At 38.0% G+C, this 14,688-nt stretch overlaps 1 protein-coding gene across 1 annotated transcript; it reads left to right on the forward strand.

The window, feature by feature from the left end:
- The first annotated feature begins 375 nt into the window (after positions 1-375).
- INHBA (inhibin beta A subunit) lies at positions 376-13,962 on the forward strand. Its single transcript, XM_018559620.1, has 2 exons — positions 376-820; positions 12,929-13,962. The coding sequence occupies exons 1-2, from the start codon at positions 433-435 to the stop codon at positions 13,774-13,776; spliced, it is 1,236 nt and encodes a 411-aa protein (XP_018415122.1). The 5' UTR covers positions 376-432; the 3' UTR covers positions 13,777-13,962.
- Positions 13,963-14,688: the final 726 nt, after the last annotated feature.

Genomic DNA, 14,688 nt, shown 5'->3' on the forward strand with positions numbered 1-14,688 from the left:
GAGGGAGCCTGTCACAATGTTCCTCCCCTTCTACAGCCCTTACTCATACTAGACTAAAGAACTCCCACCCTCTCATTCACTCACTCACTTGAGGCCAAGCCGTCCTCTCTGTCTGTCTCTTTTTCACTCTTTTCTCTCTCTCTCTGTGAGACAGAAGTCAGAGCTTCCCTCACTGACAGCCTCAACTATTCACAGCACTTACTGAGGCTAGAGAGAGAAACTGCAAACCAAAACTACACTGACAAACTTTTTTTTTTTCCTCCTCTCATTTTCTTTTTGTTTTTGCCTAACAGTAATATTTTTTTTCCCTAGGGGAAAGAAAAATATATATTTTCTCAAAGGATACACTTTTTATTTTTATTATTATTGTTATTTTTAAGAAGAGGAAAAAACTAACAAAACAAAGGCAAGCCTCTATAAACTGGTGTCAGGATGTCTGTGCATTTGCTGAACGGATTTTTGCTGGTACTTTTCTGGATTACAGTGAGAAGTACTCCAACGCCAGGATCTGAGGGGCACACTTCAATCACTGACTGTCCATCATGCTCCCTGTCCAGATTCCACAAGGATGCACCCAGTTCTCAAAGTGACATGGTGGAGGCAGTCAAGAAGCACATTCTGAATATGCTGCACTTGAGGGACAGACCCAACATCACGCAGCCAGTGCCCAAAGCAGCTCTTTTAAATGCCATCAAGAAAGTTCACGTGGGGAAAGTAGGAGATGATGGGCAAGTGCAAATAGATGATAGAATTGCAAGGCGAGCGGAAGTTAATGAAATTTTGGAGCAAACCTCAGAAATTATCACGTTTGCTGAAGCAGGTGAGTGGTGGTGTTCAAAGTTTGTCACATTTTTTGAGCTGTCAAGTTTTTTTTTTAGCAGTGAAGTATAGGTAAAGGCTCCAAAGCAGGTAAAAGTAACAAAATCTTTTTTTTTTTTCTTCAGTGATTTAACCTTGGCTGCAATCTGCTTGTTTGCATTTGCTAAATTCACATAAAATATCTTTGAACAATCTTTAACAGAGTACAAGTGTGTGAGATGGGGGGAGGAGGGTACAGGCATTCTCAAAAACTCAATGAGAAGCTCCAGCTCAGAGTGCTAAATATTACAAAAAGCCCCAGGGCTTGGTTTTTTTCTTCTCCCAGCAAAGCAATCAGTTAGCATGATGTGAAACAGTAACAGCATTTCTAGCAATAGGTTATGGTATCTGCTAAGGGTTAATGATACTCAAAGGCATGAAAAGTAGTGCAAACCAGAGCAACAAGCGGTCGATCCTATGCAGGGAGTGAACTGAACCCCATCTGGTGCCAAAAAATGTGCAACTGCCATCCCAGGTAGCGCAGCCGTAAGGGAGCTGTGCACTTGCAGTGCTCCCAGCTGGGATATTAGACAAGTGGCTATCTGTACTCTGATGCCATGGCAGAATATCCCACGCTTAAAGTGATCCATCCTTTGTGGACGAAGGGCTCACCTCTTATTGCAGCAAGGGAAAAAAAAGTTGTCATATCCACTGTGAAATAACTTTTTTTGTACTCCTCCCAAGACAGGGTCTCCAAAATTCCAGTGCTGAAATGCAGTCTAGATTGAGTATGTTTTGACATGAGACCTCGCTCCCATTCATGAGGATGGAAAAAGTTCAACGTGTTCCCCAAGCTGCATTGAAGATTGCTTAAAACATACTAGCACAGGCAGAAGCTGTAGGGCTGTCAAACTTCAGGGCTATCTACCCTTCAGTTTTGTAAAAGCAATTTTTTTTCCTATCTTGTCTGTACGCCAGTTAGAAAAGAATGCCATTGTTTAGTGCGGTGTGTGGAAGGCAAAGTATGTGCGGGAACTATAAGCAATATTGTTTAAAGTGTGCTGCAGCAATATAAACAATTAAGACAGCACTCAGAGTTTCCAGTCTTAAAAAACCTGTTGACTCAGATGTTCTGTCTGCAGGAAAGCCTTGCAGTGTGTGTGTGTGTGTGTATGTGTGTGTGCATGCTTTCACAGCAGACATTCCTGCCAGCTTTTTTGCTGCTTCTGAGTACACAGTGAAGAATTGCATTATATCCCCCCTGTCAGTGAGGCTGTGTTATTAATCGTGAGAGCTATAAGCCAATCATTATATACATTGGTCACTAACTGCAATCTACAATGAGATCTAATGTACAGAAACAGTTCTTTACCAGTTTGAGAAGGGAAAGGGTCAATGTAGATGTATGTTCACTTTTTTTTTTTTAGAAAACCCATCTGCTTTGTTATTATGACTTGTATTGGCAGAATACACACTCTCCCTACACAAGATTATATATAGGTATTATCCTCCTGGCGTTATAGCACTGAAGCCAATACGCAGATGATTACGCCAGTTTTTCAGGAAACCTTGAATTGCGTTTACATTGTTTAAATAAAAAGTAGCAACAGATGAATTGGTTGCTATGTAGTAACTGAGGTTAAGGCAGAAATGTGTTTTACAATATAATGTTGTAATTTACATTTTAGAAGCACAAGGAGGCAGCATTTTTTCCACTGTCCTGAAATGAGGGACAATCCTCTTATTTTTGGAATATTTGTTAAATGAAGAGATAGTTTTCATGTGTAACAGGGACCAGAACAAACTTACTGAAGTTGTCACATCAGTTCAAATCCGGCTAGAATGCAGCTGGTTTATGATGTCAGCCTTTCAAGAAGTTCCTCTGTTTTCATTGGGCTCATATGCAACCCCACAACTACCCTGAAAATGAAATCATCTAATCTGGTTAGTTTAGAACAGCCAAAAAGCATTCTTTGCAATGGTTGGTTGCTGCGTGACACTGCACGCTACCCATGTTTAGAGCTATGTGATAACATAAGTAGATGGAGAGCCCATAAAGTCACTTCAGGACAGGTGGACTCAATACGATTTTAAAAGTGGAGGAAATAGTGCCAATGGTAATTAATACATTGGCACAATATTTTTTTTTCATTTTACTGTACTGGCAGTGGAGGCTGTTTGTCATCTGGGGTGCAGGTAGATAAGTTGCATCTCCCACAATCCCAAACTGTACTTGGGCCAGATGTTTTCCACAGCTTGGCATCAAACACTTGGTGTCATAAGACTAACAGCTCACTTCTTTGAAAAAGTCATTAATAATGTAAAAAAAAAGTACGTAGTTAGGCAGTTTCTGAAAAAGTAAAGGTGCATATTCCTCAGTTTCAATCCCGGTCAGAACACTATCTGCATGGAGTTTGCACAGTCTCCCTGTGCCTGTGCGGGTTTCCTCCGGGTTCTTTGGTTTCCTCTCACACTCCAAAGACATGCTGGAAGGTTAATTGGCTCCTGTCTAAATTGGCCCTTGTATGTGTATGTATGCATGTGAGATAGGACACTTAGATTGTAAGCTCCTTAAGGACAGGGCCTGATGTTAATGAATAGCATGTAAAGCGTTGTATAAATTGACGGCACTTTATAAATACCTGCAATAATTAAAGGAATAATAAATATTTGCCACATGGATTAAGCTAAATCTGCCAGTGCTTCTCCTTTGCTTTAACAGCACACATTAGTCAGTTAACCATTTACATCTGAAATAATGCCAGTATGTATTTATTATTCTGGCTGACTGACAACACAGTTATTCAGCTATTGATTTGCATGCAATATTATCCATTTAACAGATGTCCTGGTATGTAAAAGATGTAAGAGATATCATTTAATTCAATCATATCCACATCCCTACCTAATTTCTTACATGATTACAAAATATAATTACTTTTCAAAGATATAATGTGACCCATTAATTTACCCCCATACTCTTAAATATGTATTAACAATAATAAATAAGTATTTACATGTGTACCAATGAACTCTACAAAACTGTGATGCTCTGTAGAACAGTAGCTTCATTTAAATGGCCACGAGAGGGCACTAGCTACCGCAGTCTGAAATTAGCCTGTTGCTTTATTTTACATTAATACATGAATGCATGGTCCCAGCGGTGATCTCTCATTGGTTATTTGCTGTCCTATCCGTTGGCAAAGGCTGTGTACAGGCTATATAAATGCAGCATCTCTGCTTCTCTAAGAGGTAGAATAGGCACCACAGAATCAAATAAAAATATATATCACTGCCCACAAGAAATTTCAAACAATGCAGTGTTTCTGTGCTTACGATTAGGAATATATTTAACCCTGATTTAATATGTCTACGAGGGGCACTGTTTTATGCACAGACAAAAGCTGTTTAGGTAGTTTTCTGCCTGTGATTCTCTCATTGACTGTGATTGCAGTTAACAGCTGACATGGGACCATTTTTTTCTTGTATATAAAAAGTCCCTTATTCACATTCATCTTGGCGGATCGGAGCCATTCTGCAATCATTTACATCATATTGGCAAAGGGCAAATAAGGGCAATATTTCTTTGGGAGCCGTCCCTAATAGGGTAGAATTTATCAGAAAATGTACAAGTATTTGGGAAGTGACTGAAGAGAGACTGAAGAGAGAAAAGTCAAACGGAACTATCCCCTTTCCATGGGAACATCGGGGAAACTTTTTTTTTTAGCATTTTTAAAAATCAGCTAACTTATCTGAAAAAAACCTTTGTGATCAAATAATAAAATCCTTTTTTCTTATTTATAGAACTTCCATTAACAGGTATCTTGACAACATAATCTTCCTTGAGGGATTATGAAATCATCCTTGTAGAAAAGTACTGTCGTGTCTCCCTGCTCAAACCATCTTTTTGCATAGGACCCCAAAATCTTGGCAATGAAAGGGTTACATGTGCATAAGCCTTGAAATAAATTATTTATTTGATTTGTATTTAAATATATATATATATATAAATATCTATATCTGTATATAGATAGATATAGATATATCTATCTATATATAAAAATATATGTATATATTTATATTTGCTGTCCTTTAATATCCCTGCATTAAAGTGTACGTCTAGGCAAAACTTTTTTTTCTTTTTAGATAGAGTGGGGAAGAGTTCGATCCTCTGTGAAGTTTTTAATGCTGTGTGTGTGCCCATTGGGGAGATTTGATCTCTTTGTCCTGATGACCATTATTTCCAAAACAAGCGATAAGGGAAATCTGCCAATGGGGACAGTTCTCTAAGAGGGGAATGGGAGATTTCTTCCATCTTCCTGTTGCATCTTTGGGAGAGAAAGTGAAGGAAGATATCCCCAATGGTATACAAACAGTTAAAAAAAATTAACTGGTAGGAGTTGTACCTATTTTAGTAATACATACACTTTAAGGAAACACTCAACCATATGCAGTGCAAGGCCTAAGGGTCAGTAACACATACTGTAGCAACCAATCAAAAACCATTTTGTACGTGATGTGACCAGATTGGTTGCTATGTTTTGCTATACTGTGTGTATCTTCATTGCTCCTTGCATTGCCTTATGGAATAAGCCTGATTTACCCACATAATTGTTGTTGAACAGAGGAGCCACAGCACAAAGCTCTTATTAATGCTTGGAATAATGTTTTTTACCTAATATTTTTTTAAACTGTCCATCCTTTTTAAATGCTGCCAAGGAAGAAAATCCATTTAAGCAGGAAATCAAGCTGCAGCGTTAGTTTATTTCTGGATAATTTAACTGTTGGTATTTATCAGCCAGGCGGCAGTGTGCCATGCCAAGAGGTCTTTTCACCGAAGTTAGGGGATACGCTGTAAGTTATAAAAATATTGTGTATGTAATATCACTCTCAAAGAGTCACTCATAATATGCCAGTATTTCTAACAAGGTTCTCTTATATAGCTACTGTTAGCAAAGCTTTATTTCATTTGTCTATTATTTTACATACATCATTTTTGGTAAGGCATGTTTCTATCCAACTCATGTTGTTTCAAGAGGTTTTGGCTTGCTATGTGAATATTTGCCTTCACGTACAAAGAGGTTTTCTTATCTCATCAAATCTATCACTCATAAATGTGTTAAATAAGATAGACCTCCTAACTTCTTGAGATGGAAAAGAGGGACACCTTTTAGCTCAAGGTATGTAGCAAAAGACACACCCTCTCCATGCTCCGAGTTACGCAGCCTGTAAGGAATTTATTTACAGAAAATAATTGGGTAAACAAACTAAAAGTCCTTTTTTCACCACTGATTCTCTTTCAAACTGGTTGTTTCAAACAAAAAAATTCAGAAGGTTTAGCAAAGAATAAGAGTATTGGTAGTTAATAAAAATACACTGTCTATAGAGGTCTGTACCAAAGAGAGGGAACTGTGAAGGTAAGTGGGACAGAGGAATTTATTTGAAAAGAGGGACAGTCTTTCAAAATGAGGCACATATGGTAAATAAGACTAAAGCCCTATTCATACCTATGCATTTTGCAGCTAGGTTGCCTAAGTGCTACAAAGCGCAGCAAGAAGAATCCCATTGTTTTCAGTGGCCCCTGTTCACATCTGTGCATTTTGTTGCTTATAGAAAAATGCCTGTAGCTAGCAAATGATCAGGAGCTTCTTGTCCGGCAGAATTGAGCATTTTGCCCCTGTTGACTTTAATGGGAGCGCCTGAAAAATGCCTTAAAGTGTGTGTTTAGGCACATTTATCAGGAAGTCGCATTTAAGACCCCCATTTAGCTTGAGGCTACAAAACATTAAAAATCCTATTGTCTTCCCTGGTGCCCATTCACACTTGAGTGCTCAAACGCCTGTAGCAAATCCCCTATCACTCCAAAAAGTACAGGAGCTTCTTTTCAGTTAGACTCAAGCATTTTGGCCCCAGAATCTTTATTGAGAATGCCTGAAAAACACTTCCATTTAAAAGTCTGTGGGGAAAAAAATGCTCAATTCTGCTTCTGTACTGCAAGTGGTACATAAAACGTGAAAATGCGCTAAAATAAATTGCAAATGCACTAAAAAAGCCTGTAAATCGCCTGGCTACTCCCACTTCGGTGTGAATGCAGCCTGAAAGGCTATGTGGCCAAAATACTCTATTCTGCACCTGTACAACAAGTAGTGCATTATTACACTTCAAAAACGTGTGAACAAATGCGCAAAAAAAAACCAAACCCTTTAAATTGCCTGGCTATGCTCAGGCTTAGGTGTGAATGCATCCTAAAACAGTATTAAGAACAATTATACAATAACAAGTAACATAACAGGGTCCATATGTCTAGCACACAAACAAATTTCACTTTTTTTATGTTAGGGCAGTGTAGAGAGATATCATTCTTGATGGGTAGCTATGAATTGGCTCTCTGAATTGAAAAATATGTCAGTAATTGTCAAAGCCATATTATTCCTACGTATTGTAAAGCATTTAATTTTGCAGCAGCAATTTTTTGTGCCCTTCAGGCCACTGCATCACCATGACTAATGATGCTTTCAGTTTGTTTATGGTATTTTTAATTCCTTTTATTTCCCGTATCCTTTGTATCCCGTGCAGTATATCAGCTGCTTAGCAACACTCTCTATTGCCATGTATCTGACATGTTCTATTTCTCCGGGTTCTTATGAGCCAGGTAGTTGTCTATTATTTATGGCTAGCTGTTCCCACACATCATATACCAGATATTGTCAGACCAAACTAACTTGCACACATAATTATTCATGGCTGACAGATCAATCCACTGACTCACTCATTGATGTCACAAGCAGTTGCAAGGTCGAGAAGTACACAGAGATGACTAAAAACAATAAGAACACTACAAATAAATAATATGTTTTAACAGCAATTAGAAATATGTAAATGAACAATATAGCTCCATTCTGCCCAAGTTATTTAAAATGTGTCCACAGAGATGGATTTAAACCTCCCCTGCTTCCGTAAAAACTAGACTTGAAACTTGTACTTCTTTTTACACCAGATTGTATATGGAAGCCTGCTTTCAAAATCCAGGTGTGCTGTCTGGAAGTCTGAATTCCCTGTTTATTAGTCTATAATGATATACAAAGTCAAAGTAAGCCAACTCAGCCTTGATCCCAGCCATAAGCAGACACTATGAGAAAAACAAATCACACAATCTCTAAATGCATCACTTTTATATGTTTTTACATAAACTGCACTCCGGGGAAATTCAGAACTTCTCTCCCGCACTGCAAAGGTTAAATGCATGCTTTTGTCTAGGGTACCATTAAAAAGCAGTTTTACTTACATTACCCCTGTCTCCACTGTCATCCTACGCTCTCCTCTTTCAACCCGTGCTCCAAGGTGTGGAAAGGCCCTCAGCATCCACACTTACAAGGCAGGATTGCTGGCCCTTCATTGTAAAGTATGACATCAGAGTGCAACCAACAGATGGAGCGGTGAAGCCTGGGGGAGCAAAAAGGTAAGTATAACTGCATTAAACGGTATCTTAGACAAAAATTAGGGTTTAACTTTTTCGGTTAAGGTAGCCTCACTGCAAGGGTAGTTTTTAATTTTCCCTTTAGTTCAGCTTTAAAATATATACAGTAGTTGCAGTAGAAACCATTGAGAGCTGCAAAAGACCTAGGAGATCGACACTCCTCCTGACACTAGTGTCAGTTTACCGGTAGACTTCAGAGTATGATTTCTCATGAAGGAAGATGTGTATGATGGCACAGGCAGCAGGAGAGATAAGTATTTATGTTCTTCTTTTACAGGTATGCCTTACCTGGAGAAGTATAGTATAGCAAAGGGTTTGCTTTAAACACAGTTAATACATCTATATTCGCAGGCTCAGACCTTGGATATCCTGGCTGTCACCCAAATTTGTGCATCTTGCAGAGAGGGAACAATGCGGAAAGAGGGTGTGTCCAATGTTTTTGGTAACCTCACCCTTCTGCGAATGAAGTTGATCTCTACATCTGAATATGCTAGTTGCCTGGCTGCTGTGCTGACCTGATGGCTTCAAAACTTTGTGTCACTGACATAGAACAAGTATACAGATCAGGACGTTGTCTTAATGTCTTGATGTGCATCCAGGTCATTGACTTGGAAGATACTGAAGCCAGTGGGTCAGCATGATATCCATGCAGCAAAAAGCTTCAGGAGAAAGTCAGCATTGACAGACCAATCCGGATTTCTCTTGGGTTTATATTAAGGGGAATGATTTCTTACTTTCAACTCTGATTCTGGCCTTTATTATGGGGCTATAAACTTAGGCAATAAGGGCTACTGTACAAGAGTCCTTGAGATGCATTTGAATGCATTAACCATGAACGTACTATGTATTTACATTCACTTCTATGGAGGAATACAAATAAAGCATGAACTTTGTTTGGAATGTCTTCTCAGAGGCAGGTAGGCATTTCATTGCACTCATGACAGATTTGGAAAATGGTGTTTCCATTCTGACCTGGATTTTATAAAACAATGTACAATTTTTCTCATTATTGCATTTACTTTACTTTTATTTCTTTATACAATCTGAATGCAAATGAAAGGAATTCCACACTGACGTCAAACAGAACTAAAAATGATCTCAAATGCATGCACTTTTCCTGCCTTTGACTTCTTTCTGATTATGAAGCCCATGTACACTATCTCTTAATGCATGAGGACCAGCTTTGTGCCCTCTTTTGGGGAGTGCAATTGACAAGGATTAAGACCAAAGCAGCTAAAAACACATTTTGTTAGGTGCCCACCTGTGCTGATCTGCTTTACACATTTGAATTCCTATACAGCAGGCATCAGGAAAAAATGCATTTCTCTGGGTGCTTGTGTGCAGGAAGCCTAAATAATTACAAACTATTTAGTCTGCTGATAACATTGGATATATAAATATTCAATGTTCAGTAGGCGTTTACTTTTTGATCACTTCTTCTGTGCAAACAGCCACTATGCTACCTGAGAATTCAGTCTTCTTTCGGATAACGTATCAGTGGCTGTAACCTGTCCATGTACGACAGCTCTATGTCTAGGGTACACATAACACCTTCCCACAGGGAAGCTGTGCATGGACATACAGCAGAATGTCATCATAATCATGTTGCAGCATATCTTTTGAAGCACTTATGCTACTTACCTCCTTCTAATGTGCCCATTAAGGCCACAAAAGCCCTTAAAGTTTATATCAAGCCAAATGTATTAATTTTTTGGGGATGGAACGAGTAAGGGTTATAGCCCTATCTGGGTTTTACTGATATCCGGGTCTTCATGAGAGATATTTTTCTTTATTTTCTGTCTTGCTGACAACGTTTTAGCAGTGTTGCTGTTAGAGAGTTCAGCTCACTTCCTATCTAGGTAAATGTTGTCAGCAGAATGTAAAGTTAGGGAAAATCTCTCTAATAGAGTCCCACATAACAATAAAAGCCAGACTGGCTAACCCTTTTCCCTTCCTTTTTAATAAAAATTTTTGCCATGGCATGTTTTTGCTAAGAAGTGAAATTATTTCCCCGCTACCAATCAAATTCAACTTTCAGGGCTGGTTTGACGCTGGTTCGACTGGTGTGTGAGCAAAATTAATTGCAGTTCTAACAGAGAGCATATTGATACATAAGGCCCTGTATCATCAATGGAGGAATACACCATGGAGCTGAATTTTATTGTGCATATCACTACCACTAGATGGAGCTGAGGAGCACAGAAAATTCCTATGCTCTTCCGCTCCATCTAGTGGCAGTAGGGCAGTGCAAATGTCGTTTGCACAGCTATACACTGTGCAAACGGTTACAAGTTAGCCCCTGTGTTTCATTGCCTAACAGGTTAGTTCTAATATCCAATAGAAAATAAATAAGAAGTTGGTTGAGGTTGTCTGTTTAAGGTTCTACTTATTTGTTTAATTGTTTGTACATAAAGGAACATAACAATGAAAAAAAAAAAAAAATTTTTAAGCAAACATATGCTTTGCCAATACATCCAGCACTGTCATATAGAGGCTGAGAATGTGTCCCTAGCCCTGTGTAAGGTCCACGTCCTGACTCACAGATACCTCTGAGCTAGGGCTAACTCTCTTCACTCCCAGGCAACTAAAAAGAGTTGTGAGGGAGCAAAGGTTGGTATTTGCAGCTGGTGAAGATGGCATACAAGTAAACTCTATTTAAGTTCCTGAATAGAATGCTTCTAGCTGGACCCTATCAGTGAATTAGTTATTTTGTTTTTCAGTGCTATTCAGTTTAAAGAGTACATCAGCTCTAAAATTCTTCTACAAGTAAAAACCACCTCACTTTTTATTTGCTTCAGTTATCAGTATACAACATGTTTTGGCAGACATTAACACAGGGCTGGCTGTGCTGTAGGAACGAATTTGAAGGCTATAAAACATTATGCTAACTAGTCATCACCTAAACTGCTTATATCACTTATCTCACACAGCACTGATCATTTTACCATCGACTTTATTAAAACAAATCTCTCTTAAAATTTCACATTCTCTTAATAAAGTATTTCTTGTTATAATAAGAAACACTTCATTTGCTCATGATCAAATAACCCAGCAGAACCTATTACTCATTTCACCCTCTGCCAAGAACATGGAGTCTTTATCAAGGGAACGCCCCCACATCATGATGTTCACGATCAGCACAATTATGCCAACAAGTATATGCATAAGAGAAAACATCCCAAAAAATGCTGTTCCTTGATTATATCCATTCCTCAGCATATCTACCCGCAGTGTTCTATAATTAACACGTACACAGCATGTTAAATTAGAAACATAAATGACAGCGACAAAGCTTCCTCAAAATTTCTTATAAATCTAGCTTATGCAATCCACAAACACTTATAACCAATATAGGGAGCCAGTCTGAATGACATACAATGCCATGTGCACATGTCTAAATGACATGTGCAGACAATGACATGGCATGTTGGTATTATGGACTTAAGTCCATAGATAGGTAATTAGCTAGATAGACCCATAGCTTTCAGGTCATTACCAGCTCAGAGAAATGCTTCTTTCTATTACATTCTTCAGTAGACACTTTGGAACCATGTGCAGTTACTGCAGTCATAATGGTGTGTTTAAGCTATGTTTCTTCTTTTGATTTAACTTGGAAGTACTCTGGTGTATGCAAACCAAGCATATAGCTGTAGAATGGCTATGAAGAGATGACTTTTTTTTAATTATGATAATTACAACATTCACATCATTACAGTCATAGTAAAAGAGTGAAACATATTTGGCTTATTTACAAAACTTTGGCCTAGGGAGGGAATTTAAAGTGTTGTTTATAATAACTAAAGACAACATAACTTTTTTGTTTATCTGGTAAAATGCCTAGTTGAAATGTGTACTTGCATCACAAATGCTTTAAAATAGGTATGATATAATAAAATATGTTGCTGTCAACATTAGCTTACTATGTATGCCAAACCATCTTTTCTTAAAACAACACATAGGGCCAACTGTAGACAATTTTCTTTTTAAAGGGGAAAGAAACCCTGTTCGATATCTATAGCGGTCTGATTCCTACTGGAAAGATTTCCCAACAATTCATGTTTCAGTGACAAGAGATTAGAGACATGGAAACTGAAGGGAAATCTCTCCAATGGAACATTTTTTACCTTGACAAACAGTCCCTAGTAGAGTGGAGAAAGGTTACAATCTCAGTCAGGTTTTTAATGTTCTCTGTGGCTTTCTGTAACAATGGCCCAATTCCCCTAATTTGTGGTTGTGGTGTCTGAGAGATAAAAAGTGAGCTAAAATCTCCCCAGTGGAGTCACAGAGAAAGCAAAAGTTCTAACCTTTCTCATTTGTATTCAAAATTAAAAATAAATGGAAAAGAATACCTGGCTTAAAAACAAATCACCAGGTGTCTTCTATGTAAAATCCTATACAATGTCATAATTTTGTCTGGGTTACCTGCAAGTTTTAGATGCCTCCTCTGTCCTGCTGAGCCTGTGGTAGATTCACTTTTTTTTACCACTTAATTTTAAATTCCCTGTTCTATATATATATATATATAGTAATTGTAGTAGTAGTAAATTCAAAACGTTCTGGTACTTGTGCAGAAATTAGGCATTTTATTGTTTTCTGTTCATATGGAATTTCATGATATTTATTAACATTCTTTTCTGTATTTGCAATACGCAGGGCCCTCAAAGAAAGTGCTTCACTTTGAAATCTCCAAAGAAGGCAGTGACCTATTGATAATCCGGGAAGCAGAACTTTGGCTCTTTTTAAAACTGTCTAAAGTCAACCGAAGCCGAGCTAGATTAACAATACGGCTATACCAGCAGCAGAGGGTTCAGAAGGAACATAGAGGATCTGAATCAAATAAAAATGAAGTTCTGATTGCTGAGAAAGTGGTGGACACAAAGAAAAGTGGCTGGCACACATTCCCAATCTCTGGGAGCATCCAGCGCTTACTCAATCATGGCAAGTCATCTATGGACATTCGCGTGGCTTGTGATCAATGCCAAGAGACTGGGGCAACTCCTGTCTTTCTTGGGAAAAGGAAGAGAAAAGATGATGAGGAGAGAGAAGCAGGTACAAATGGAGGTGAAGAAGAAAAAGAACAGTCACATAGGCCGTTCCTAATGATCGTTGCTCAGCAAACAGATGAGCACCCACATAGAAGAAGGAAACGAGGCCTTGAATGTGATGGTAAAGTGAACAATTGCTGCAAAAAGCAATTTTATGTCAGTTTCAAAGATATAGGATGGAGCGATTGGATCATAGCACCTCCTGGCTATCATGCCAATTACTGCGAGGGAGACTGCCCGAACCACATTGCGGGGACTTCTGGGGCATCTCTTTCATTCCATTCCACAGTAATCCACCAGTATCGAGTTAAAGGCCACAGTCCCTTCAACAACATTAAATCTTGTTGTGTTCCATCTAAGTTGAGAGCTATGTCAATGCTCTATTATGATGATGGACAAAACATAATTAAGAAGGATATCCAGAACATGATTGTGGAAGAATGTGGTTGCTCATAAACTGAACACTTGCTATCACACCAATCACAGAAAAAAATTGCAATTGGCTTGCAAGTAGGTAATGATCAACGGGAGATGAACTTGAGAAGGAAGAGCACGTTCTGCACCTGCTGCAGTTGGTATATGAAAAGGACATTTCTAGCTCTTATAGCTTTGAGCTTGGATACTATATACAGAGGCACAAGAATACACCTGTTTATCTATATATACAACACAATTCTGTTTGTGTAAATGTAAAGGCATTTATACAGGTTGTATAAATAGATATTCAGAAATAGATCTAAAGCACCATGTTAGTTCAACCCTTTATTTTATTTTAATAACTGTACTGTGCAGGTGACTCAACTTCTTCCTTTGCACTATTACTGCATACTAAAAAAAAGGAAAAAAAAAGAAAAATCATACAAAGTTAAATTTCATCAAGGTGCTTAAGATCTTAGAACTATGCAACTTATGGGGTTTGAAAACTGTTTACCCAAAAAAGAAAAAAAAAAGAAAAAGACTTTTCAATGGAAGAAACATGTTTAATATTTTTGTTCTTTCATGAGAGATACTTGAAAGGAACATGTTGGTTCAGGTACTGGAACCAAACATTTCTATATTTTGTAAAAAAAAAAAAAAGTTTCTTTTTATTTGCACTACAACAGTATTTGACCTGTCTAATATCCTTATTTAACAAGTATTTTTTTTTCGAGAGAGGTTTTAAGAGCTGCACTTAACATGAGATATATGAGAACTGCTACAGCACACTTCAAAATAGCTATTTTTATGACTATTTTCAATATTTTTCTACCTTAAATGAGACACTTACACCAAAGACATGTGTGTAAAGATTTAGGTCTGCCTGCGGTTGGTAATTACTGAGCACATGGGAAGGAAGAATTTAAAGGATTGAGTGTAAATGAAAATGTA

This window comes from Nanorana parkeri, unplaced genomic scaffold (assembly GCF_000935625.1).
Source record: "Nanorana parkeri isolate BGI_ZX_2015 unplaced genomic scaffold, ASM93562v1 scaffold407, whole genome shotgun sequence".
NCBI classification, from domain to species: Eukaryota; Metazoa; Chordata; class Amphibia; order Anura; family Dicroglossidae; genus Nanorana; species Nanorana parkeri.

Bases quoted from the DNA above. Each gene is read 5' to 3' on its own strand.
- INHBA (XM_018559620.1), top strand. From the start codon at position 433: ATGTCTGTGCATTTGCTGAACGGATTTTTGCTGGTACTTTTCTGGATT. The intron at 821-12,928 runs GTGAGTGGTGGT...TGCAATACGCAG, and splicing joins TATCACGTTTGCTGAAGCAG to GGCCCTCAAAGAAAGTGCTT.